Source organism: Mycteria americana, chromosome 1, assembly GCF_035582795.1.
Source record: "Mycteria americana isolate JAX WOST 10 ecotype Jacksonville Zoo and Gardens chromosome 1, USCA_MyAme_1.0, whole genome shotgun sequence".
Classification (NCBI taxonomy): Eukaryota; Metazoa; Chordata; class Aves; order Ciconiiformes; family Ciconiidae; genus Mycteria; species Mycteria americana.
In genome coordinates this window covers 85,008,571-85,036,222 of record NC_134365.1, presented here as the reverse complement: position 1 = coordinate 85,036,222, position 27,652 = coordinate 85,008,571, and the positions used below count along the sequence as shown (strand labels likewise).

The 27,652-nt window shown below is 48.3% G+C and overlaps 1 protein-coding gene across 1 annotated transcript; it reads right to left on the bottom strand.

Moving 5' to 3' along the window:
- Positions 1 to 798: 798 nt before the first annotated feature.
- Positions 799 to 27,652, bottom strand: LOC142413002 (alpha-2-macroglobulin-like protein 1). Its single transcript, XM_075509033.1, has 35 exons — positions 27,582 to 27,652; positions 25,207 to 25,393; positions 24,706 to 24,868; positions 23,899 to 23,951; positions 23,566 to 23,586; positions 21,986 to 22,139; positions 21,469 to 21,553; positions 20,811 to 20,916; positions 19,813 to 19,930; positions 18,615 to 18,724; positions 18,097 to 18,267; positions 16,494 to 16,718; positions 16,300 to 16,363; positions 15,625 to 15,770; positions 15,322 to 15,471; positions 14,257 to 14,454; positions 13,472 to 13,559; positions 12,688 to 12,841; positions 10,645 to 10,873; positions 10,168 to 10,291; positions 9,867 to 9,988; positions 9,392 to 9,443; positions 8,907 to 8,990; positions 8,335 to 8,511; positions 7,935 to 8,016; positions 7,163 to 7,319; positions 6,106 to 6,180; positions 5,727 to 5,898; positions 5,063 to 5,277; positions 4,541 to 4,756; positions 4,023 to 4,138; positions 3,253 to 3,343; positions 2,901 to 2,969; positions 1,554 to 1,656; positions 799 to 839 (listed from the first exon to the last, which is right to left on the bottom strand). Exons 1-35 carry the CDS (start codon positions 27,650 to 27,652, stop codon positions 799 to 801), a joined length of 4,389 nt encoding a protein of 1,462 aa, XP_075365148.1.

Genomic DNA, 27,652 nt, shown 5'->3' with positions numbered 1-27,652 from the left:
AACTAACCACTGGGAACTCAGGGGGTTTTTTGCACCTCGTGACCAAACGGGACTGCCAAGCCATCAAGGACAGGGCTCTCTCTGACTCTACCCATGCAAAGCCTATGGCAGAATCTCCACTAAGAGTGTGGGGCTTGTGGCAGGCATCCCAGGGCAGGGCTGTGTGCCTCCCACAGGTGATTCATGAAGCAGGTGTTTTTCTCCATCTCGTGGGCTGTGGGCAGGGAAGCATGCACATGCAAGCAAAGTTTAGAGCAGGAGCAGGCACTGGTCAAGTTCAAGCTTTGCCTTTGCCCAGCCTGGAAAGAGGACGGGCAGGTGCCCGTTCCCTAGCATGCATCAGAAGCCAGCCTGAGACTGTGAAAGGATTGGCACTGAAAAGGAGTCAGGGCCTGCAGTAAAGGTGAACATGGTGTCTTGCGTGCACAGGGCTGGAGCGCTGTGGAACTGCAGGGAAAGTGCCAGGAAAAGGAACTGTGTTGACTTGAAGAAAGTAGTTGATGCAAAATGCCAGGATTGGTGATAGGACTTGGGACAGGCAGCCCTTGTCTTCTGTAACATAACTCCAATTCTCTCATGAGCTGGGCACCTCAAACCTTCCACTTCAGTTCTTCCTTTTCCTCAGTTTTACCACTGGGATACAGGAACTCACCCTTACTTAGCATTGCTAATCACTTCCTTCCCTGAACCTGCAGTCTGGCAAGTTTCTTGACCAAGGGCCCTTCCTTGAATCTCCCTCCCTCTCCATACTCTTCAGGACCATGCCTGTGATGACAAAAGAGGTGTTGGGCCCTCACCTCACTCGCACGGGGCACTGTAGCTCATCACTGTAGATTCTTCTGAAAGATGAGAAAAAAAGTGCTGGTGAGATACACTTGCCAAAAATTCACTAAAGTAACCCAGCATTGTGCCTCTTTTTCTAGGAGAGGCATTCCCTCAGCTTACAGGCCATGACTCCTACCTCCTCTGTGACACATGGAGCCTCTGGTATGTGTCAAAGACTCTGTGTGCAGCTAGTCCAGATTCACCCAAGTCATGGGGCTTGAGATCTTTTGAAGCCGTAAGTCCCAAACAGCTCCATTACAGTTACAGATTCCTCACTTTCTGAAGCAATAGCAATCCCTGACACATTTCTAGCTTTTCCTCCCACTAGGGACCCCAGAGAACAGAGGACAAGTTGTTTTCAGTGTCATTCTTCTAACGGGGGGCCTCACTCTTCTAAACCATCCCCTCACTATGCTTCCTTTGCCTTTGCTGCCTCCCACAACGTGAGTGTACGAAAGCACGACTCTGAGCTCCTTGCTCCCCTCGTGTTGGGAGAGTAAGACCCTAAGTGGATCTACATGCCCACTTCAAGCTTGCAAGTTCTGCGACCAGAGAAAGAAGGATCTACCATTTTGAAACTCAAGAGGGTAAGTCCATCACTAGAGAGCTTCTAAGGGGCAGTTAGATAAACATGCCAGGGGTGGTATTGTCTTAGACTAGACAACTTCAGAAAATTTCTTTCCAGTGGTACATTTGGGTGATTTCTGCAGTACAGCATCTGAGCTCACCTGGCATGTAGTAATCGTAGACCTTGATATTAGCTGGCTTACGATCCTTCACTTGCATGTCCTGCTGCACCAGCAAAGTGTAGGTGTGAGGCTGTCTAGTCAGCTAAAACCAAGAGATGCAAGGATTACAACCAGAACTAAAGTCCTGTAAGACAATCCCTTCCACCTGCTCTCACTCAGGCTCCATGGAGACCTCACCACTGTGACAGATCTGTTCTGCTTTCCAGTCCATCTCAGAAATATCTTTTACTTCACATTCTGTGGCCATCTCCCATTTTTGATCACCAAATTTAACTTAGCTCATGAGAGATATCAAACCCACAGAGTCAATGTGCATTACATATCTAAATATAGCACTAGTGTCTCCAACCAATCCCACATTCTCATCCAGCTCTGCTCTGAGGTCTTTCATGCATCTTGCCTCAGTGGCTACTTTCTTATACACAGTCCCATTACATCAGCTCTTATTCTCCAGTCTCACACAACCCTCATCATTAAGCAGACAAATACAAGGTGTGGATAAACATCTGCTGGATGGTAGTAGTTACATGACCTGCTGTTGATTAGGTTCCACCTTGTGCTACCTGGAAGCCTGAGCTGAAATCTTTCTCTGTGCTGCCTTTCTGCTATGTGCTGTAGATGTAACGGAAGCAGCATCTCTGCAAGTCTAATGCATCCACATGACAATAACCCACTTACTATGAGGCTAGCTTAGCTCAGCTTATTGACAACTGGGGATGAAGAATCACAGATGATGATGCTCCTTGGAAATTCTGAAGTTTTTAAATTCATGCTGGGTCTTGTTTCTGATGCTGTTTAGGTATGCATGTAGCTAGAGAAAGGCTGGAGTGGTTGTTAATCTGTTGATTAATGAGGCTGTGGAGTGAGAACTGCTGCTCACCCAACCATCTGGTTTAATTTTGAGTGATCTTGGCAAACGCCATGAGCAATCTTGGATGCTCTCTACTACATTCAGGTGGCTTAAGAGCTTTATAAGAATTCAGGCTTGCTTGAATTTACTAGATGGATCCTACTACTACTCCCAATCCTGATCAGACACTGTATATGGACTTTCAACAGTCTCTGAACAGTGCCAACAGATGTAGGCTTAACATCAGAGTTAGCCTCATTTCACTCAAGTTAAGTGGCCCTGTGTACAGGCTCTACAGCTGAACTACTGCAGGCTGACACAACGTACTTCTCCGGGTCAGCAAATGTGGCTGGTATGCAGGAACAACAGCTCTGGATACTTAAAATACTAATGGAACCAAGATACAAGAGTAAGCTAAAAGCTATCTGCCAGTCCATAGTCCTTTTAATGATGATGTTAGCCTAAATTCCACTCACTTCCTCCAGGTAGAGAATGACTCGGTCAGCTTCGCTTTCCACTTTCTTCACTAAAGGCATTTTCTTTAGCTGAAAATAGGGGAAAAAATGTCAGAAAGACTCTAACAGAAAGCAGAAATATTCAGGGATATTTGTCCCTGTGAGAGCAGGGGCAAAATGTTCATATGGCCAAGGAAGCCCTTGGGGTAGGGGAAGGCAAGGTGCGGCCTGGAAGAGACTTTGGGTATAAAGATTTCTTGGGAAGAAAAGAACCATGTTTGCCCACAGGAATGATCACAGTTCTGCATACAATCCTGCATGATGGTATCCATCACTGTTCCCATCCCAGCTGGACACAAATTTGCCGTCTCACCTCTTCCAGTGAACCTGCCACGGGGCTGTATCCAGACAGCAGCTCCACTTGGATCAGGACCATGTTGGTGGACACACGGTTCCCTGTGTAGCTGCAGCAGGAACCCAGGGGACAGCACTAATGTTACTTTCTGAGCCATGATCTCCAGATACTCCAGCCCAGCTTTGATACTCAGGTGGAGGAATCTGCCTTTCCTTCCAGTGCTTCTCCTGTAAGCATACCTGTTCCTGTACTGTAATAAATCTTTGTACTTCCCCTGATCTCTCTTTTAATTGTGCTGAGCCAAGGAGAATAAATTCCTTGGAAGGCTTCTGGAGTTACCTTCTCTAGGCATGGCAGGCAATATCACATCCTCTGCCTGCTCTCTTGGCAGTTCTGTCCCAAGTCAGGCAGGGGTACAGCAGAGGAGAGTGGTGTGACAGTCAACCAGGAGCAGAGGAGGGAAGACTTAGGAATAAGTGTCAGCAGTCAGTCCCACAGGACCTTCACATCACTAGTGTTTTGAGACCTAATCCTAGAAGGGGGTGAGACCCACAGACCTTGGGAGAACTTGTGGTGACTGGCATGATAACGAGATAGGACTGTAGCCTGAGCCATCCCTCTGGGGCCTTGTACCTTTCACCCAGCTGAGGAGAGCATAGTTAAGTGAATGGGGACACCTTAGCACTTGGACCCCATAAGTGACGGGGAATCCTGGCCATCAAGAGACTGATGTGGTGCCAGAAGCCTCTTAGCACAGGGGAGGCAAAGGGCAACTGAGTGTCTCCTACCGAGCATGAATGGTGAGAGGGAACTGGGTGGCGTTGGGTGCGGTGCACTCTGTCTGCACAGATACGGCAAAGGTGATGTCACTCCTCGGTGGAGGGATGTGGTACCGCAGAATGGCCTGCCAGGACAGAAAGCAGCTAGTTGGCAGAGAATAGCAGGGTTTTTTGCTGGAGAATATCCTTGTCTAGCTTTTGGCTACTGTTTACTGTCTTGCACCGGTGTAAGAGAAAACTATGTGGCAGAAGCAGAGGTTCTGCTAGTGCACTCTTCCTGGTGGTGTTCACTGGACTTCTTGGAGGAGAGTTACAGCTCTGACTGGGTGGAGATGATCCAGATTTCATCTGAGGAATTTCTATTCCCTTCCTGTTGGATTCCAGCTACTCCTACCAGCCTTGAAGCCCAGATTCTTGCAAGTTACTGCAGCAATCTGTTTTCAGTGTTGGCTAAGTAGCAAGGTGAGAGGTGCCCTGGCTTTCAAGGCTTTTGCCCAGACAGACCTTTTCTCCCTGGCTGGGCTTACCTGCAGGAAGAGGCACCCATGGCCCTGCACGCGCACAGTATAATCTTGAGGAATGGCTGGCAGCTCCACTGTCTGCAGCAGGAGGCGATTGGTGTTGTCTACTCGGATGTTTTGGTTGAAACCCTCAGAGGAGAGAGAAGCCTGAAGATCAGGGCCATCCTTGCTGAAAGTCTTGGTTGCATACAGGGCTAGGGCTTCCAGAGCAACCACCGTATCCTGAGGAAAGAGACACACATTGGGCAAAATAGGATTCCTGCTTCTTGTGCGTGCCCAGTCCTGAGTCCTCATACTGCAGCTACAGCACAATAAGTGTTGAGCTTTCCCCTTGGACTTTTAGCATGGGATTAGCTCAAAGGCATACAAATACTCACCTTTTCCCAACTCCCAGGAGCTGTAAATCCATACATCTTTTTTTTTTTTCTTTCTTTTTTCTTTTTTACTATGGGCTGTGCTAGAACCCATTGCTCTCACAAACCATAGCTGACAGCAGGTTCTCTGCTGCTGATGGCTCAAGGGGATTACCTGGGTTGAAGCAAAGCCTCCATAAGGGTTTTGCTGCTTGGTGAGCCAGGACACAATCTGGGATGCCTTTCTGATTTCATCTGAAGACAAACTTGACTTTGAAAGGTGAGCCATGAGGATAGTAGATGTCAATTCCACATCAACAGATGGAGCCCGATACCAATGTAGGGAGTCTTCTTCCTGTTTGGACTGTTGACTCCAGAATATTTGGTCATCTAGAGGTGGAGTGGGAACACTTATGGAGTGTGTAGCTGTATCTAATGACCTTGGAGTCCTACTCAACCCCTGTGCCTAGGTACTAAGTGAACATATACACTGGGACAAGCTATGGGTGTATATCTCCCTATTTGCCCCCCACACCCTGCTTTCCCAGTAAAAACCTAGGCCTGCAGGCTGGGAAGGAGCTCTACAACATCCATGAAACTCCCCTGGTTTTGATGACTGGGAGACCAGGACTGTGAGATCATCCACAGAGAAAGTCTGTCTCACAGTATGGATGTAGCCTGTGACAGCTTGGCAAACAGAGGCTATCCAAGCCTTGGGCTCCCCACAGAGCTCTGCCAGTGCCCCCCACTCCTGCCCTCCATTCCCTTGGTCGTTCAGCCCTGGGATCTCCACACCATTCTGCCAATGGCCCTCTCTCCTGCCCCACAGTCTTTAGTACCTGACATTATGGCGGCCTTATCCAATCTTTTGAGGATTTTCTGCCTGAAGGCCTTATCACCTGCTACTGCAAAGGCGTTTGCAGCTAGTGCCAGGCTGTAGAGGTTGGAACTGCCAATATCAGCATTGACCAGGTCCTTTATACATTTCAGAGCTTTCCACATGACTGGGTCCTAGGATACAATTGAAAGCACACTGGCTGCTGGCAGGGTGTATGGGGAGGGAATGAAGCCTTGACATGTGCAGAGGAGGGTGGAAACAGGGACAGGACACATGGGGAGAAAACTGGTAATGTACCCCTGTGTGCACAAAGGCAGAGCACCAGTGCACTGCCTGCCGAGAGGCTGCACGCACAGCCCATCCCTGCTGCCGATACTCACGGACTGTGGCATCCCTGAGTGTATGAGAGCTGTGATGACTGCAGAGCTGAGCCCCAGTCCTTCCTCCACTCCACCCTGCAGTCACCACAAAACAGAGAAGAGGAGGGCTTCTGTCAGAAAGGAGAAGGAGAAGTTTCCCAGTGCCTTGTGCTCCCCGAGCAAAAGCCAGCACAGACAACAGTGCTAGTTCTATTCCTTCTGCTAAGGAAGTGCCAGGGCTGGTATCCACTCTTGCAGGTCCTGCTTACCAGAGCACTTCTCAGCCACCGTGCCCCAGGCTCCTCTGGGTAGCTGATTCCCTCCCTCTGCTGAACACATTCCCCTTTCCCCTCCCCTGCAAAAGATTTTCAGTAGCAGATTTCAGTGCTAGGGGAAAGTGATGTTCCCACAACCCCACTGCAAGGTGGCACCTCACTGGAGGGCCAGGACAGTGACAAGGGTATGGAGGAGCAAAAGAAAAGGTATCTTTTGCAAGGGCAAGTGAAAGTTCCCATTCTCTGCACTTAGAGGATTAATTATCTGAGGTCCTGTCCACCAAACTGCTGCTGGCTCCATTTTGGTGGTACTCTGTGTGTGTCTGTGCATGCACAAGTGCTGTGTTTCTGCGTGTATAGGGCACATGCCTGGCAAGGTGAATCTCACATGAGTGGCTGCCATCAATCTCTGTTCACTCCATTTCTGACTTTCTCTGTACAGGGGGGAACTCAGACTGAAGGAAGAAACGGTAGCTCAATAATGGGAAAGGAAACTAAAGCAGTTTACCAAGGGAATAACACAGAGCTTGAAAAACTTTTTTTTTTTGAGGCATGTGTTAGCTTTTGAGATGGGGCTAGGGCAGGGCACTGGTTCAGTTCCTATGCGCATGCAAACCTGCATCATTCATAACTCGAAAAAGTGCCACTACGACTAAGCACAACCCTGAGTGTCACCCAAGGGTGACCTTGGGGATATCAGAGCCTCCCTCCTGCAGTAGGGTTCATTTGTTCTTGACACCCAAATTGAGCCAGAAAGTGAAGGAGCTCTGAGGTACCTAATGAACAGACAGGACATGTCATACCATCAGACCATTGTTGAAGAGCTTCCCCACACTCTTGAAGCAGCCAGATGGAGTCTGACTTTTAATCAGGGCACTGGCAGCATCCTCTATATTCTGCTCATCTATGTGGATGAAGTCCCGGGCTTGGCTGAAGGTCTTGAGGACAAGGGCAGTAAGCCTAGAGCCAAGGAAAGGAGAAGAAAATTGAATTGAACCAGTCACTGATGCCCATCTCCAGTAGGAGACAGGAGTCTGTGTCTTCCACCATCTCATCCCTGGAGAAATACCAGCAGGCCAGAGCCTCTGTGCAGATGGAGAATTGGAAGCAATGCACATGAGTTACATGCTCTTGAAGCTCCAGCTCAGATCCATTTGCAGCAAGAGAGAAAAAATTCACTGACAGTTCAGTGCTTCCCCCAGAGCTCTGCCAATTCCAACAGGGTGCACTTGTGTGATTTAAAGCCAGGAGGCCTGATATTTAGTGAGCTCACTGAGCCCCTTTCCCAATCCTGTTTGGGCACAAAGCACACTGGAAAACCTGGAAAGAAGGTGTCTTTGCAGCCAAGTTTTCAGAATCAGCCTCAGTTAGGGTGCCCAAGCACAAACAATCAAACAGGGGTACCTCAAGTCAGCTTATTGGCATGGTTCCCTTCCAAAAAGTCTCAGGAGCAGTTTCTGGTCAAAACTCCACACTTCCAGACTCCCTCAGTTTCCCCAGACAAAATCCAAGCCAGCTTGAGCCTGACCAGGTCAAGCTGTTGTTCCTCAACTGTGTCTGGATATCTCTGCTTACCATGTGTTCCCTGGCTCACTTCCTTCCCCAAAGGCACTGTATGAGCCATCTGTGTGCTTGTACAGGAGTTGCCGCTGATACCCTGCGGGAAGAGGCTGAGGGTAGTGAAGATGCTATGTGTCTGTCATAGGTGACAACCTGCCCCACCAATCCTGCTGATCATTATAGAGAGCATTGCCTCTGAGGAATTCAGCAAAAGGCTTTCAGAGGGGTGCTGTGTACCCCTTGTTCAACTGAGACACAGCAGCTTGATTTACACTGCTGCAATTCCCATGGTGTCAGGCAAGTGATGCTGCACAAATCCTGTTCAGCACCAAGACTCTGCTGAGATCCCACTGCACAACCTGCTGTAGTGGACATCACCAGCTTAATAACCCAACATGAGCAGAAATCCACTCACCGCTTTCCAGATAGCCAATTGCCTTCTGTTTGATTTCTGGAGTCAGTTGTCCTGTTTCTTGAAGGTATCGTGTGATAAAGACATTGGGGGCAAAATGAACCATGTTCTGCTCACCACAGCCACTGGACATCTGGAGAAGCCCATCTATGTTGTCCAGTGCTGTCCCCAAAATGTCACCTGTAGGACAGAACCACGGCTTTGGGAGCTTTACATATTCTTGCATGTAAAAAATTTCTGGTCTCACCGATTCTCCAGATAACCTGCTAAGACTGGTCTCAGTTCACCTCTGCTCACACTAGGGTGACTTTAATGTCTATAGAGCCTTGTAGGAACAGTGATATGGTACTTGTCTATCTTTCCCTTGGCTGGGTGAAATTATACATCCATCTGGCCCAGCATCACTTGTATAAGAGAGATGGGATGCTTCTCTGGAAGACATAAGGGCCCAGTATCATACTTCATTGTACCCATTCCCTCTTGTTACTCTGTTTGCTAAAGCAGACATGGTGGCACCAGAAGAAAAGACTCCTGCAGGGAAAAATATTACTTTCCAAGACCCCCCTAAATCTCACCTAAGAAAGAGATGTGGGCTCTCTCTGACCCAAGGACCACGTTCTCTGGCATAGCGAAAGTGATTGTCTCTGAAGCTGAAGTTCCTGCAAATGGCAAAAGCAACAGAACAACAGGCAGGAGGGAGATAGCAGATCTATAAGCATCCCCAGGAGATGGTATAAACAAGGCTGGGATCACCTCATCAGTTGGTGAAATCAGCATTCAAAAGAGAGGATGACAGAGATCAGGCCACCCATGGATGACTGACTGTGATGTGGTTAGGCAGTGGCTTGGTGCTGCCAGGAGCTTGTAGTACTGGGTAGAGATGAATGGGTTTGCCTCCCCGTAAAAGCTCCAAAATCCCTGACTTTCCCCTCCCCATGCACCTCCAGATAGTCCTGGCGTTGTTCACACACCACACTGCTTCTGTTTGGTCTCCTTGCTCTGTGCGTGTGTACAGCCCCAGTGGTAAGACAGTCCCTGTCTCTGGGGTACCTGCACCTACCTTTAGGGCACAGGAGTGAGGTGTGGGTCTTTTCCTCCAACAGCCCCTCTGCCTGGTGGGGAAAAGCCTGGTCAGCTCAGAAGGGAGAGCAGTAAAATGAGACAGCAGCTGTGCAGCACCCCACTTTCCTGCAAGCACCTTTTCCGTCCTCATGGACCATGCAAAGGGCCTCACACAGACAGCAGGGACACGCATGCTGACAGCGAAGTTTCACTGGGAAGCAGGTTTCTAAGCTGCTACATGGCTTTTGTCCCCATTGCCCTGCTAGCAAGCAGTTCTGACGTCTCTGTCCCATCGAGTGGAGGTGCTCAGCTCATGCCCCGCTCCAACCTACCTTTAGAATCACTCCTTGACCAGCCTCCCTGAGAAACATGCCTACCTGCCCAGCTGACTCTCCCTTCCCAGAGCCACCCACTGGGCCGTTTTGAGCCTGACCCAGTTCCGACCTCGCCAGGACCCTGAAGCATACTCTGACCTTCACCAGCAGATGTTTAACCACTGTGTCCTTCCCTCCAGACTCTGGCACAACAGCTGTACTCTCAGTGCAAACATCTTCCTGCTCCATCACCTCAGCAGTGACAGTGAAATTCACCTTCCCTAAAGAACGAAACATCAGAGGCCAGTTGGCACATCCATGCCTATGTTTTAGTTTGCTCAGCCTAAGGCTGCTCACTCATGCTTTGCATAACAGGCCACTCTCCCTTCCAGCCCAGCTCTGGTTTCCTCAAGCAGCTCTACCGGTGCCTCCCACTCGTGCCCCTCCCTTGTCTCCTTACCTAATTTTGTAGCCTTCACATCCCAGAAAAATGTTTTTGCTGAATCAGGACACAGACAAATAGTGAACCTGACATTTGCATGCACAAATTCAAAATCCCTGGAGTCCATTAGGCTAAGCTGGAGCTAGAGGTGAAACAAAAGGGAGTTCGGGTTACAGACCTGCTGCTGTGTTTTTCCTTTCAGCTCCTTGATCCAAATGTCAGTCAAGCCCAGAGGCCCAGAGTGAGTATGATGATGGCCCTATTGCAATATCTGTGGGACACCAACAGCCCATGGACATCGCAGTCCTGTAGGGTTGAGCTTATGGGGAGGGATAAGCTGGACAGAGATGGCTCTGCATGCAGCTTTGTGAAGAGCTTCTTTGGTGTCTTTTGCCCAGTGCCTGAGGAGGCAGCTCCTTGTCTGGGTCTCTATCAGTGAAGTACTGTTACCACACATCCCCCTGCTGAAAAACCATCCTGGAGGGAGCCACTCACCACCATGCACTGCTTCAGGTAGCTGAAGACTTTGACTTTCAGGGGAAATGACTCTCCCCGGAAGACAGAGTAGGGCAAAGTGGGTTCCACGAAGAAGGGCTTGAAGCTCTGCAGGCTGGCGGTCTCTGAGATTCCCAACCCATGGCTCTCTGAGGTGCAGAAGGTCATGGCTCTCCAGTCTGTGATACTGTCAGGTACTGTGACAGCTAGCTCAGCAGCCCCTGAATCACTGAGGAGAAAACAGAGTGGAAGGGGTTGTCCCCATCCCTGTAAAGATGTCTCTTGGGAAGACAAATGCAGAAGGACTATGAACTGGAAGTGCATGTAAAGGTGTGGGGGTTCCTAGGAAGTAGGACAGAGGTATGGGAAGGGTAGCAAATAGGTGGGCAAGGAATAACTGAGAGGCAAAAGCAAACCAAAATTTGCCTCTGGACAGTGTTGCACCTCAAACTCCTGTTTTTTGTGGGCACACAGGGCTCCCAGGGGGTCCATGTTATACACCCAGCCTGTGCCAGGGAATACTGTGTGACACTTCCACCACACTACCACCCAAACTCCCAACTGCAGCTCGGCAGTCATCATTATGTGTCACTTACAGATCTGCATACACAAAATGGAAGACTGTCCCTGTCCTGAAATGGGCATAATCCACCCAAATGAGATGGAGAGATAGAGATCCTATTTTACAGATGGAAAACATTGGCATGTGGGAGAATTAAGAAAGCTGAGATGTGTGAATAAGGGGAGAACAGTGGATGCTGCATAACTTGACTTTAGCAAGGCCTTTGACACAATCTCCCATAGTATCCTTGTAGCCACATTAGTGTGGACTGGACAAGCGGATGATAAGGTGAGCAGAAAATTCGCTGGACCATTGGGGACAAAGGATGGTTATTGGTGACACAAAGTCCAGCTGGTGGCTGTTTACCTGTGGCATCCCTCAGGGACTGATACTTGGGCCAATACTGCTTAATGGCTTTATTAATGACCTGGATAATAGGAGAGAGGACATCCGCAGCAAGATTAGCAGACTAATCTTGCTAGGTATTAGCAGACCATACCTTGTTGGGGAGGGGTTCCTGATATGCTGGAGGGAAAGGTTGCTATTAAGAGGAACCTTCACAAGCCAGAAAAATGGGCTTGAAAATTGGTAGATTCTGTATCTGGGACGGAATAATACCATGCAACAGTACAGGCTAGGCAGTGACTGGCTAGTAAGCAACTTTGCAGAAAAAGAGGTGGCGTCCTGGTGGATAACAAGTTGAGCATGAGACATCTCATGTGCCCTTACAGCAATGAAGGCCATCTACTTCTGGACTGTATTAAGAAGACTGGGTTGAGAAAAGTTATTTTTCCCCTGTATTCCTCCATTGTGGGACCACATCTGGAGTACTGTGTCCCATTTTTGCTTTCCATAAGAAAGATATTGACATACTTGAATGTATCCAGTGGAGGACTACCAAGATGGTAAGAGACATTTGATGGGACATTTGATGTACAAGGAATGGCTGAAAGAACTGGGGTTTTCAGCTTTCTAAAGCTACCTATTGGGAAGGTGTAGAGACAGTGGAACCAGTCTCTTCTGACGTGCATATTGATAGGATGAAAGGTAACAGACACAAGTTGGAACATGGGAAACTCTGACCTGAGATAAGAAAAAAAAATACCATGAGGATGGTCAAACACTGGAACAGGTGCCCACATAGTTTGTGGAATCTCCATCCTTGGAAATACAGAGAACTTGACTACAACCTGATCTAACTGGACCTGCCTTGCGCAGGATGTCGAACTACAGACCTTTGGAGGCCTCTTCCATCCTATAGGAGTCTGTGATTTTAAGTTCCCCAGGATCATTTGGAAAATCTCAAGCAGAGCCAGGAACTGAACCAAACCTCCATCATCCTTATCCACTTCTTCACACCTCCCTTTTCTTTGTGTGCACAGAAGAAAATAATGCCCTGGCTCTGCTCCTGGCCATTCCCTCTCTGCTGTGGCTGGTAGGAGGTCTGGATCCATGTTGGGCCACAGCCCATGATTACTCACTTGATGGGAACCAGAGTCCAGATGAATGTCTCTGGAAACCAGGTACGTACTGGCCCTGCCTCGCTACCCAGCTCAACGTGCTCTGACTCAGCACGTTCAACAGCAGCATCTGTTTCTGGGTCCAAGGTGTCCGAGTCTGCCAGCTCGCCATAAGCTATTGGGAATACAAGCATTCATTCAAAGGCAGAGCAACTGTGAAATCAGGATAGAGTTCAGCTCGGAAAAGCTCAGGTCTCCATCCCTCCCACTCCCACTCCGATCCCACTTGTCCTCTCCAAGATACCCTCAACCTACTTCACTATTGTCTTCCATGAGACAACCCAGGAGATCATGTGGATTCCAGTATGTGTGTGCTCCCCCATGAGGAACTCTACCTGCTCACACTTTTGCTCTCAGCCCCTGCAGAAAGGCCTAGATACTGCCCAGTGCCAACCTTGGCTCATTCTCTGGTTTCCAGCAAGACCTTTCCTAGTCTTACAAACAGATGTTCCTTCCTGAGACAGCTGCCTCATTTCCCCCCTTGACCATATTATCTTCCTTCCTGCCAGCAGAAGCTTACAAGCAGGTTCTTCCTATGCAGCCACCCCTCTGCCCCTCCAGTGCACTGGACACACACACACGTCAGGACCCTTCCCCTCTTCCTGTGGTGCACATCTCCTCTGCAACCTCCCACTCATCTCTGGAAGCCATCCCCAGTTCCTCAGCACACTGCATGTTCAGCTGCCCTTGTGCAGCCTGTATGTTACCCGTGATTTCCAAAGAAACAGGATAAATCGAGATGTACACATGTAGTCGTAGTAGAAAGTGGTCGGGGTGTGGCACTCAATTGGAGACTTGATTTTAAGGCTGGTTAAAAATGTTAGACCTGAATTCTAGAGGAAAGAAGGGGAAGAAAAGAAGGTAGTTTTCAGTGGAGGGGGTGGTGTGTCTGAGGGTCTGTCTCTGCCCCCACCTCCCACCATATCAGCCACCCTGTGTTGTTGCACCTCAGACTGACCTGTGAATTTATATAGGGAGAGAATGCAGAGATTTCTCTGCTCCCGAAGCCCGGTCCTGGCCCCTCATGCCAAAGGAGGCTCTCTCCAGTCAGGATTGTGAGGGTGACCACTCGCATGTGCATGCCCACACACAAAGTCATTATTTTGGCACCACAGTTTGCTGCCCACCCTAATACAGACTTGTTGTCATCTTTCATCTGCTATTCATTTCTATTATTATATCCCTCCTTTCCCCAGTCCCCCTTTTCTCTCAGGTGCTTTGCTTTTCCAACCTTCAATTTTCTCTGACTCATGCTGACACTTCCCTCTCCTTCCAACCCCTACGAAGTCTGAGAGTCTCAAGGTTGGGATAAACAGGGAGCTGGGTTCTAGGGATCTGCCTGATTGATGGGAATTTATCAAGCTGAGAGCATGGAGTGTCAGAGATCTCTTAGTTCAGAAGCTTGGCAAATTCAGAACCTGAAGTTGCCAGCATTTATAGAAAAGACAATTTGTGAAGCTACCCAGTGCTGATCTGGAATACAAAAGGGCTCAGCTCTGATATTTCAAGTTTTCTGGAAATTAGATTTACCTTCAGAAGTTCATAAACATCTGGTTGGGACACTGCATAGGAGTATCTGTCGTACATGAATGGTGACATTGTTCCTGGTGTAAGGGTGGTCTGAGGGGAACCAATAATTCCTGGGCTCTTGTGGATAGTACAGTAGTCACTATAAGGGTCTGTGAGGGTGCTGGGGTGCTCCTGAGAATAGCTGAACATATTGTACACCTGTAGACAGAGAATGAAAACAGTACAGCTAAGTGTGGGAGGTAGGTAGTTTTTCATTTCTATCCAGACATTTTCCATGACCGCAGAGGCAGAGCTCAGATCCTGCCTGCCACAAAAGCCCAGCCCCAAAGGTTTTTGAGCTTCGTGGAGAGCCTCCACAAGTTTTAGATGCATAGCACCAGAGATGAACATGAACCCCTCTGGGGTATGGCTGCATAGCTGTGGCTGCTTCTAGCTCATAGATTGTACCTGTGAGCTCAATGCATACAGTGAGGATGCCTTCCCTGTAAGAGTCATTAGATAGCTTCTTGTCTGACTGAAGGCACATCCTGGATCCACCAACACAGTGCCAAGAGGCAATTCAAGGGTCCTTAGACCAAATGCATCCCAGGTCTAGAGGAGAAATGGGACCTTTCCACTGCCAAGGCACCACTTACAGTCCAGTCTGTGAATGGAAGGACTGTCTGGTTCATGTGAGCTGGAACAAAGATATGGAGCCTATCACACACTGGGCATTTTTTATAACATAACTCTTTTTTTCAGAGCACTGCCATTAATTGGTTCAGGAGGTGGAAATCTCTTGCCATCTGGTTGCCACTGTGGCAAAGCACTCTAAGTTTAACAAGGGTGTGACTTTGGGCTGTACTTGGGGATGACAGTGGGTTATTCTATTAGATCCCTCTGTAGAGACTGGAAATTTTGACTGGTGTTTGATGTTGGCCTTCATTTTTTCTCATTAAGCCATGTCCTGTCCCCATTCAAGTACTTGTTGATATATCCTCTGTGCCTTATTAACCAGTGCCTGCAACCAGATACTCAAAAGGCATCTCTCCAATATTAGCAAGACTTAGCCCTAAAGTGACTCACACTATCCCTGGATAGCTCAGCCTCTGGCCTCAGGAGAAGGACGCTCTGGTCTACAGCACGGATGCTACATAGGGAACCTGGTGCAGCCTGCAGATGGAGATGGACAGCTGATCCTGGGAGAGCCACTGTGTCTGAGAAGCCAAGCTTCACCTGAAACAGCAGAAGAGGGACTGAAGACATTGACAGAGGAAGGAAAAAGGGGAGACTGTGGCTACTGGATTCTGCTGGACATCTATTGCTGATTTGTGGTTAATTAGCTACCCTCCAGCCTACCTGCCCCCTTATGTTTTGTGCACTACTTACATGGTTCCTGAAGCACTTGGAGACTTTCAGACTGAAGGTGTCAGCTGCCACTTGTCCCTCAGGGAAGGCAGTGTAAACGAAGAGTGTAGCCATGGGTGAAATTAGGTCAATGGGCAGAGTGACATTGAAAGCCCCACTATACTGACCTGAAGGAAGAAGGAGAAATAGAAAAAGTATAGGAAGAGGCAAGGAAGTCTGTCTCCAAGGATTACAGCAGCAACATGCTCATCCTGTATAATACTTCTGTACAGTTACTTGGATAAAAACTATTCTGCCTTGCTTCTGGGGAGGCCACAGCTAGACCAGGGTGTAGGTTAGTGCCATTTTGTAGCAGTGACCTTACATCATGAGGGATCTTGGCATCAGTGTGCACTTGGAAGACAAATGACTTTCCACTTGAGTCCAGCAAAAAGATTCTGTGAGTTTTCTTGGAGGTCTCTGATAATTCATGCTTGGCAGATAAACTATGACATTTTCATCATTAGATCAGAAAAAAAAATTAGGGAAATTAGAAGACAGAAGAGAGATAGCATATTTGCCATTTCCTCTTGATTTTTTGTGCCAGCTCTGTTGTTTCCTGTTGGTCTCAGATCTCTTTTCTCTCCTTCCCCATTTAGGCTGGAAGGGCTTTCCTGTTGGGTCCTTAATCTGTTCCTGGTATTTAGATGCTCTTACCTAATGGTGGATCAAGAAGTACAGTTGTTTGGCCATGATGCACAAGGGATCCTCTGGCCAAAACCTAAAGGGTAATGAACAGAGCAAAGGGTTGATAGTGCCTCTGCTCCATGCCTCTAGGCCAGCAAAGGGCCCGGTGCTGACACAGACGCGTCGCAAAGCTGACATCGTTGCCGGCACTGCCCTGCACTCACCAGGTGGTAGAAGTCTGCTCTGGCAGCCCCGTCCCCCAGCTCTGTGGCTAGGATGCGATAGTGCACAGTGACCTGCTGCACGTCCCTGCAGGGCAGCATTGCCTGCACTGGCTGGATCCTCACAGAGCTGCGGCTGGAAGAGTAGAAGTCCTTCAGTGTGAGGGATGCAGTGCCATAAGACACCCTCACATTTTGACCACTTAAGTTCTCCGGCTGGGTCTTTGCCTGTGGCACAGAAAAGGTGGCTCGGTGTCTGAAGATTTCTTACAGCTCTCCCCATGCCAAAACCAAGACTGACTGGACAGTGAGCTTTGAACTCTCCCAGGGTAAGGTGTCTATTTCCACCTAAGCCAAGCTCAATGCCACAGAAACAATGCCAAGTTTCTGTGGAACGTGGCATTGCCCGCTCCACCACGCTCTGGGATAACTAGCGCCTAAACAGGAGGCAGGGAGCTGCATATTGCTAGGGCTTGGGCTAGAGCCTGAACTTCTGCAATGCTGCTGCGACCCTGGGAGCAAGCCAGATCTTTAGACTGTATAGAGTGGCTTATTAGTCCCTGGATCAAACCACTGAACCCTTTGCTTCAGTCTGGTACGTGTGGGGAAAGTAGCAGCATGGATCTGCCCTGATAATGTATTTCACTGTTCAGTGTTATTCCACTCGCACGTTGTATTTCTTTTAGCACTTTCCCTGATCCGTAGGGTAGAGGTGGCAGGGGACAACTGAAGATCAATAGCCTTGCTCATCTTTGACCTATGACCTATCTGCACTGAGACTATGATATTAACATCTTGTGGACTTCCAGCAAGGTCAAGATCCATCATCTAAGATACTGTATCTGACACTGACAAAGAGACAGGGCTTGCCTCAAGGTGCCTTGACCTTGAAGTTTAGATAGGACAGGTATTAGAAACCTACCCCTACAACCAGACAAGAGAGCCTTCCTTGTTCATGGGAAAGCAGATGCAAACTTTTCTCTGTCACTTGCCTGTCGGTGGCATCCCTATTTAGCTCCTTACATCCTGGTTACCTGCTCTGCTCCAGATTGGCTTGCAGCAGCTGGTTTCTTACTGGCCTTCCTTCTTTCTCTCCTAAGTTTTCTGCCTCTTATATCCCAGGTTTCTCCTAACTCTTATGCTATGAGGAAACGTAACGCAAACTGGTCACTGACGTTTTCTTCTCCACATGTATTTTCAGATGCTTCTTCCGTAGCTCCTTTCCTATCTTCCTGTTCCATACTATGTGGGAGTTCTTCCTTACTATGTGGGAGTTCTTCCTTTGCTCTCTGTCCCTGCCCAGCCCCACAAAGCCCTTTCCACGTCAGACAGAGGTGCTATGTAGGTAGACCTCAGTCACAACTTCATGGGTCCTCTGTCCACTGCCCTATCTCTCATCATGTCTCCTGACTGCTCAGGGACTGTGTGTGGCACCAGGGGCCAGAACGCTGGCTCTGCTATGGGCTATTCCTCTTGCCGTAGATCTGTCATTTCACTGCTCCATGCCTCCATCTCCCTGGCTATACCGAGACAATGACATAGACTACAGGTCTGAGGGATGCATTGCCTAGTGCTAGCCAAATCCAGTGTAATTATTGGGCTTAACCTCTAGTAGAACTTTACTGCTGTTGTCCCATGCTGACGTCTCTAAGGTGAAAGAGGCCATCCCAGTGTCATCCGTGAAGTAGGTCTTAGTCTGCTTTCTGCTACCGTAGGACACTGTAAGAATCACCTCCTTGTTCTTCAGGTGTGTCCCATTGGCACTTTTGAGTTCCAGCTGTAATGATGCAGAAAGCAGTCAGAGAATTGGAGGCCTCAGGACTGGAAATCTACCTCCCAGTAGAAGTCCCAGTTCCCGTCTCTGCAAAGGGACTCTCAGTGTGAACTCCTCCAACCCCTCCCCATTTATGCAGCTGCCATCTCATCTGGCAAAGCCATGTGCCTATCCTGTGGTCACACCTTTGGATTACCTCTTGATAGAGATGTCAAAGGAGGGGCTGGAAGAGAGGACTGTGCTAGCAGCTTTGGGCAGCTCAGAGCAAGGGGACCCCTCAGTACTTCTGTGCCTGCCGTCTCCTTAGGCCCAGCTGCTGGGCTTTCCATGTTTCTGCCCTGTTCACTTACATTTCCATAGTAGGGAGCTCCTTGCTGATAGTAGTAGCTTGTCCCCCAGAATTGGAGAGTTGTGATATCAAAAGTGACCTTGCAGTTTTCAGTGGTGTTGAACTCCACCCCTAGGAAAGACAGGAGGTGCATGCAGGTGAGTATCATGCATCTGAGCAAAGGCAGCAAGATTGGATGGACTGAGGTAAGGAATGGACTGTTACTCATAGGGGATTGTAGTTTCTCCGTGTAACTTCAGGAGTCATTCAACACACAGACTCGGCAATAGTGCCTCCTACATTCTGACCTGTTAGAATGACAGCAGTCTACCAGGAGGTCTCTGCCAGACAGTTCTCAAATGCTCTTTCTGACTTTGTTTAAGATGGCCCTACTCGTAATTGTCCACTTCCATTCTCCTCCCATTCTCATAGCAGAGTCACTAGAAGGCAACATTTTTCCTTGCGTTCACTACGTTTGTTTACAGTCTGCTGTCTTGTCATGTGGTGCCCATCTGAACTACTGCAGTTGTTTGCTGAGTGAACGTGTGTCACTGCTTTCAGCAAGGGGCTGCAAAACATTTTCTTGTAAGGAAGGTTTTGTAAAATTTTGTAAGAGAGGAAACCTTACAAGATGGAATATTTAACAGTAGCTCTGGACAAGTAGCCTCATCTCCCTATCTGGGATGTGGAGATAAATCTGACGAGGAGCTATGAACAATACACAGGCAGGGCCTTGGTTACACTGGTTGCTCTGAGTATCCCCTCATTCCAATGGATTTTTCCTAAAGTATGGTTTAAAAGCCTGGTCTGGCCCACATCTGTGCACATTTCTACTGTGACTAGAAGATGAGAAAAAGCAGCTCTTGCCCATCTCTGCCAAACCAAGGTGACTGTCAGAGCTGGACTGGTCACAACAGCTTGTGGAGGAGCAAGCATACTGGTAAAGCCCATCCTGCAACTGGGAGAACTCACACGTCCTTTGTGAGTCTGACCCGGGTGGTATGGTACATGAGAACGTTCATGCTGCTATGGTGCTCCCAGGGAAGGCACAACCCTCTGAACACTTGACCCCATGGGAGCCAGTGCAGATAGCTCCAGTGGTTTGATGGGAAGACACAAGGATCCATAAGGAGTCTTAGAGGTGAAAACCCAAAGACAAGCATGTTGTATGAGTGTAAAGTAAAAGATTTTCCACAAAGTGTAGAATCAGTTTTTGCTACCTGTTCCACTTTCTTTCAGAAAAGCCACAGCTTCCAGGTTGAAATCATAATTGTCACCACGCTTCTGGTGGTAGATCTTAATATTCACCTCAGTGGCAAAGCAGCCGTCCTCGTTTGTCTGGGGATGTGAAATTGTATCTGTTAACCAATTATGTAAGAGAGGTGCACTAATCCCTTCTGCAGTGCAGATCAAACCACTGGGATTAGAAATGCACTAATCCCTTCTGCAGTGCAGATCAAACCCAAGGCCCAGAAGTCTAACACTTTAGTTACTTTAGTTCTTTAACACTCGAGTTAAAGGAGCAACTCCCATACTGGCATGAAACGTATTTCTTTTCTGTGGAGCAGTCAGTAAGAGGAGATGCTGTTTCACACGTGTCTCATCTTTACACATGCACTCATGTGCCAGTAGCAAACGTGAGCTGTCATTTCTCCCTGACAACATGATTTCTTCTGCTAGGGCAGGCTTTATCTTTAAGATATGTGCTGGGTTACTTAAAAATATGTAAACAAATATAGATACATTCATTCAACCCTAGAGATGAACGAGTAAAGTCTGTGCTGAACTGCAATTGCTTGCCTAGATGCAAGAGGTAGTGTCTGTGTCTCCAAAACAGCTGTTTCTGGGAAACAGCACATAGGTGTTTACACCAGATTAAAAGGTGGTGCTAAAAAGCATCCAGTGGAAGTGAATCGATGTGGACAGTGTTTGTATTTTATATTGCCCTGTTGCAGTATCTGTTTTGTAGACAAATGTGCAATAGCTTGCCTACAGATGCTTCTTCCTTTGAGTGCATCTAAGTACAGTCAGAGAAATCACTGAGAGGGACTAAGATTGCTACACTGGGGAGTTAAGGGCGTATCAGTCATTTGTTCCCGAGCAAAGAGCATGCTGCTTCAATAGCTGAGGTCTGTCTCACTCCTTCCTTTAGTATTCTTCCCTCTCTTTGCCCCTGTTCCTCTCTTTTGCAAAAGGAGTGGATGTCCCATGTGCTCACCTCACCAGTGTAATCCTTACAAATACTGCGCTTGGCTTTAGAAGACTTCCGATTACGGCACACCACAGCCTTCACACTACCTTGGACTGGTTTCCCATATGTGTACCTGGCAAACATAGCAGAGAGGACTTACACTCATACAGAAACACTGGCTCAAGGATGGATAATATCAGCTTTAGCCTGCGGTTTGCAGCTATACAACCCAGCAGCCCGCAGTATCTTCATGGTTAGTGAGCTCAGTAGAGGCCAAGAAGTTAAAATTACTTCATCAAATTGAGACAGAAGGCAGTGGTGGGTGAGTTCTCTCCAAGTCAACGCTAGTCCCACCAGGCAGTGCTAGGGGACATTGTGCTGGCCACTAGTTGAGTCATTATTCCTTCCACACTGGCACTAGTCAATGCAGCAGAGGTACTATATTGTAGGGCACATGCCGCACTGAAGGGATCCACTGCTACACCTTCAAACTCACAGAGAAAGAAGTAGGGAGAGAGAATATGGAGAAAGGTGAGAGTCCAGGAGAATTCCTTAGAAAGGATGCCAGGGTACTAGACTTCGGGGGGGGTAGGGTTGGCAGAGACCATTTTGAGCTCAGTTATTGATAACTGCGCAGTTTCTAAACCAGTAAGAATGCACATTCTGCCATGATAAGTCAGCTCACATGCCACAGACGTGGAGACGGAAGTTCTCCTCCAAGATGGTGACCACCTGAGGCATCTGGATGGAGACACTGAACTTGGGCAGCACTGTGTGAAAGCAAGAGAAATATAATTCAGTGAGTATAGAGAGAGCTCATTTGTTCCAGTCCTCCCCAAATGGTCGTTCACAGAAAATAAATCTCTCCTTTCATTCCCTGACTACCAGCACAGGGCCTGGTAGCAATGCACCAGCAGCTGAGCCAGGAGAGTGTGGTGGGAGTAGACAGTCTTAGTCCTCTCCCTAGAGCACAGCTGTGGGACAGTGCCTCAGTCCATCCTCAGGACATGGGGGAGGAGAAAGCCAGAGGGCCTGAGTGAAAGTCAGTGATTACACCTACTGGCAGGCAGTTGGACATGCCAGGTGCTAGCACAGCTAGCACAGCTGTTCACAGCTGCATGGCCCCTTCAGCTCTGTGTGAGAGAGAGGGGCTGGAGGCAATACATCTTTCTCTGCTGCTGTCAGCTCCTTGAGACTCTTACCATACTCCTCTACCCGGAAGGTATGTGTGCGGTCAGGCACTTTGATGGCGTACTCTCCAACCGGTGCTTCTGCAGCCAGAGGGAAGGAAAGATCCACAATGCCTCCCACAGGTGTAACATTCAGCCACTGTGCAATTCGGTTCCCTTTGGGGTCCTGCGTAGGCAGTAGTAAAGAGTAGTTATTCCCCAGTGCAAAAAGAGACTCTTATGCAGGATGTCCAAGCTACCACAGCATGGTCTGAGCACATATCCTCTCGTCCTGAGAGCCCAAGTCTATGACACAGCTACAGTGCTCAGGTGAGTCTGAGCTGGAAGAGGATAGGGCTTTTCTCCCTGTCTCATTGACAAAGTCCATCTATGATATTATTGCTCTCTGGTGGCACTACCATCTCACTGACTGCTGCAAAACTGTGATTTACTGCCTGCCTGTCTCACTGAGAGATAGAGGTGGTCCCTCTTAGACACCCCTGTGGTGATCTGAGCTGGCATAGCCCCCAGTTCACTGTGGAGAGGGTCAATCCTGACAACACATGCTGCCTAAGGCATGAGCTACTTGGGAGTGATTACTGGGGAGTCTGATGTCTTGAATCCCCAGGAAAGTCTGGGGAAATGAGTCCAGGACTTCATGCAGGGGACCATGAGGCCCAGTATAGAAAGGAGGATGTAAAGACCTGGGATGCAAGGGCATCTGGAGGCTTTGTTGACTGTCACCGTCAGTCCATGATGAACAATGTTCTCCCACTGCTGGTTCTTGGGAGGGCAAGATGCAGAACTCTGGCTATGGTCACACTGTCCAGCCAGGAAGGACTTGATGAGTTGATGAGTGATGAGTTGATGGGTGCTTTATAAACATATGGAACAAGTGGGAACTGTTGTTTGAAAGGGTGAAACTAGATCAGAGTACTGCATTTGTATAAACTGGCATAAAGCATTGCACAGGTGTCTCAGAAACCATGTGTTTATGTAGTGATTGCTTGGTGATTATGGCATGCAAATGTGCATTAGCTACTGCCAATTGCTAGTTGGAACTGTGACCTCTCTGCATGGGTTATTACAAACTCCCCACTGCTTCCAGGTATCTTTCCTCAGCTCAGGTGATTGCTGTCCACATTTTACCTATAATATTGAAACTAAACTAACAGATTTTAAGAACAATATCCTGAAAGCTGCTTTAGGAAGTTTCTCTAGCTGTGTAGCCGCAACACTAGCTGGTCAAACTTTTATTTTCTGTATGTTAAATATAAAAGTCTCTGTAAAGAAACTTCAGGATTTTCACAAATCTTCAGTTCACAGGCTAGAGGGACCAAAAGTCCTGTGATCACTCTAGAAAAGTTTGCTGGACTGGTTTTCAGTGGCACCCATCATTTACTGCAGGGACCCCTGTGTGATGGGTATCATGACACTGCACTGCCAAACTTGTGTGAATACTAAAGGAAGGAAGGGCAAGAAGTCGAGGACTGTTCCCATTCATTCTGACGTAACTGGCTTTCTGCATCCACATTTCCCCACCATCATCTCCAAACCTGTGTCTTCCCCAAGGTGAGAAGAGATCACCACTTTCAATAAAGTAGGTCCTTTACCTTCAGTTCCACCAGGCGGTGCTGTGGGGAGGAAATAACAGTTACTGGTGGGATGCTTTCACGTAAGTTACCATCCACCTCCCCGGCATTTTTTATCCCCCAACTGTCCATGAGTCTTCCCTAAGCAATTCCCAGGGACTGCCCGTGACCCAACATCATGAGCAGCTCCTGTGTTGCAGGTGGTGCCCAACGCTGTTTGTAAGCACCCAAAGCAACACTGAGACTAGTTGTCCATAGATGGATCACCTAGCTGGGCCAAGCACTGATCCAGAAGTCATGGAGGCAGCCCACAGCATTTTCAGGCTTATTAGGGTTTCTCCCCTCTTGACTTACCGTTTCATTACTGGCAATGAAGTTCTGATCCAAGGCTACAATTCGCAACTTGACTGTAGAGCAAAAGAAAAACAGGACTGGCTGAAATGAAATCCAGTCTGTTAATAATAATAGATGGCTAAGAGAGACGTGCCCATGTGCTTCACTGGGAGGGTGTGGGCAGCAGCTAGAGCCATCCGCTCCCGGGCCTATGCTCAAAGCCCTGCTACGAGCTGGCAGCCTGCTAGAAAAAAAGTGATAGGAGTGGTGGTGTGGGGTTTCTGGGAAGGCTGGCTATGCTGGTGAGAAACAGCATTTTTCTGGACATTGGCCCTGCAGTGGGACACTCAGTCTTGCCTGCAGTGAAGGCCATGCCAGTGGAAAGGGTGGAGAGGCATGGGGCAAAGGGCTGTACCCTGTGGTGATCTGAACTGCGCTAGGGCAGTGATGGGGCCTGCAGGACCGTGATCCTCATCTGAGGGAGTCTGTGGGAGAGAGAGGGATTCAGGGCACTGACAGACTACTGTGGCTTTGACTGGAGCAATCATGAGTATAACACCATGGCACCGCATCAGCCAAAACACACAAGCCGTGTTCACGCTGGCATTCTGTCTGGCTATGGCTAGTACTGGGGAAAACACAAGCTCTGCTGATGTAGGAGAGAGGTATCCCCAAGTCCCTAAAAGCAGGAACAGCCTAGAAGGGAGATGAAGCCTGTAACCCGTCTCCCTTGCAGAGCAGGCCCCTCTCCAAGCTCTAGAGGCCGCCCCATAGTTTGTGGCCTGAGGACTGCTTGTTCTCTCGCAAGACATGGCATTCTTTCCATACCAATCTGTCCAGGTTTGTACACAGGTTTGTCCGTCTGGATAAAAGTCTTCTTGTCTGCATGCTTGATTAGGACTTTCTGTTTCTTCTGATACTCTGAGTTTGCTTCCAGGACTCTTATCCCAATAAAAGCCACTTCGTCGGGGTTTCCAACAGGAGGAGGGACCTGCAGGCATAGTTGTAACCATCACTCGGGGTGGATCCCGTTCATGGATCCCCAGGCTTTTGGAATAACAATTATGATACTGCTTTTATATTGCTCCAGTTCTTCTTGCCCTGAAAGACCTCACAGTACTTTTCAGAATATTTTCTAGAAGAGTAAAATATCAGTGGGGCTACACAGCAGGAAGGACACTGGCAGATGTATACAGGCTGAAGCAGAAGATTCAGTGCCCCATTAAGATGTCCCCTTGGGAAGACACAATTCTTTGCCTTCCTGCACAGCAAGAGCAGAACTCATGTGCTATCCACCCTACTGATAATCCTGGAAAATATATTCCTCACCTGGAAGCTTGTGCAATGGAAGAAGGTGAGCTGAGAGATGGACTGAGTGATCAGAGTCTCATTCCCAGCTCTGCTTTGCAAGGTTACTGTCACATGGATTGGGACTGCTTGCTTTCTGCTGAGTTGGAGGCACACTGTCTCTGAGAAGGGGTAGTAGAGCTGAGATGGTATTGCCACAGCATAATTTCTATTAAAAAAGGGAAAAAATGTCAGGTGAAACTGATTTTCTAAGAGGACAGGTTTTGACCATAGGATTTGGGTACTTCCTAATAAGACCTCTGGTCCCTTCATTCCACTGCCACGATGCCAGTAGGACAAGATCACACCATTCTTCTCATCTATTGGTACTGCAGCCATTAACACTGAGTCTGCCCTACATGCTGCATGCACATGTAAAAAGATAAAGTCACTGCTTCCAAAAATGAAAGTAAAAATAAGGTGAAGAAACCTCCCCACATCACCCAAGGGATCTTCATCAGAGCTTGGCTACATTGCAGGTTTCCTGAGACTTCAGCGTTTTCACTGAACCACACTATGTATCACCATCAGTTTGCTTGGCTGGTTATCTGCTTTCTGTCCTATCAGCTACTCTTGGGCTCAGAACCGATGCCAAGCACGTGAGACCCAGTGTCCCGACTTCATGTCCCAGACACATTCTTATGAGCACCTTCTCTTCAGCTCCTGACACTCCTGTCCTCCTTGCTCTCTTATGCCAGATCTCACATCTCTCTGGCTACTCTCATAGCTGTGCCCATGGATAACACCAAGAAGCTGTTCATATTGGTTTTTTTTTCATCTTATACTGCACTGCAGCAACTAGGACCAAAGAAAAGCCAACATTCAAGCAGGTTTGAAAACTCTTATCACTGACGCCTCCTGCTTACTGCCTCTGGACAGGTTCAGCCAGCGGCATGTTTTGCAGCAGCAGGAGGGCAGGGCTTGGAAAGATCAGAACAGCAGGAGGCAGGGACATGACCTGCTGGCAGTTCTTAGCTGGAGCTCAGCACCCTGGCAAGAGGGAGTCAAAGTCCTGCTGGCCAGAAGCCTTGAGTGCTTTCACACTTGAGCGCTGTCAAGCTGCCTTGAGCAGCTTGTCTGCTGCTAATAGTAGGGGATCTGATAAAACATGCCAATGGCATTTTGATTTTCCTACTTAAGCTGACTCATGGCACCTCCCCACTGCCACTGGGCTAAAGGATGGGATGAGCACTAAAGACTCACTGCTTGAATCTCCCATATCTCCCTTGCTCCTAATGACCCTTTCCTCTGGGACATTTTCTTACACACCTTTGCCAATTCATCCCTTGCCCTTGCTTTCTGAGCTATAAAAGTATGAGACAGCATCTCTGAGGCTGTCATTCAAGGATCCCGAGAGCCAAGCTGGATTACTTTCTCATGAGTCTACAAAACACATTGGCATATAGGCAGGAGAGCAGACAGCCTATTGAAGTATTTCCATAAAGCAAAGCTTCATGCTGAAGGTAACAGTGGGAAACAGGTAGTGGTAAAGCATCATTTGAGGGCAAGCTGTGTCAGCCTATGGAATATGTCCTAGAGGAAGAGGCTGTACTCCTGCTGGAAAAGATTTTTAAAACTAGACTTGTGCATGCCACACCACACACGGCAGGAGGGAACCTAGATACGACCCAGTGATACATTTCCCCCTGTAACATCTACTGTTGGAGCACAGCCCTGTTTCTGGTTGCACTTACGCCATGGCTGCAAAAGCAAAGGCCTTCAAAAGGCAAGAGCAAGTTCACAAGCCAGTATATCACAGCGGTGTCTGCTGGAACAGGAGTTGCATTCCTGATAACGTATATGAAGAGAAGCAGTGCTGGGAATTGTCCTTGCTAGAGGTTTCTCAGAAAGTCTGAGGGAGCAGATGGCCAGCTAAGCCAGAATGAACACATTGCTTTACAAAGAGCATCCCTATTAGATACCTTGGGCTCATGTTTGCCTGATTTGTAAAAGCACCCAGCTTTGTCTGCTAAAGATTTAAATGGTGACCTATGACTCTGGGGAGAAAAGTATAGCCCAAAAGGAAATATGTTCTGGAGCACAGTAGGAGATGTGAGATGTTGGCAGATCAGAATTAAACACATGCAGAAAGCTGGCACAGTTGCTGGACTCTGCCTGAGTCCTTGCAGAAATACATGGTCTACATCAAAGGCACTAAAGGGAGAGCCAAGTAGTAGGGGGAGTGTCAGGGGGACGGCACATGGGAACCAAGTGAAACCTTGGGAATATGAGAAACTATGGCTCTCTGGAAAAACACTCCTGGTCTTATGACTTCTGTCCTGTTTCTGTCACACCGCCACCCCCCCCAAGATTCCCCATCAGCCAGAGCACGTATGCGAAGCAGCTGAGGTTCTTACAGCATTGCAGGCGTTCCGGCCGTGCTAGGCAGGAGAAGGATGCTGCCCCACAGGAAAGCGATGCTCCACAT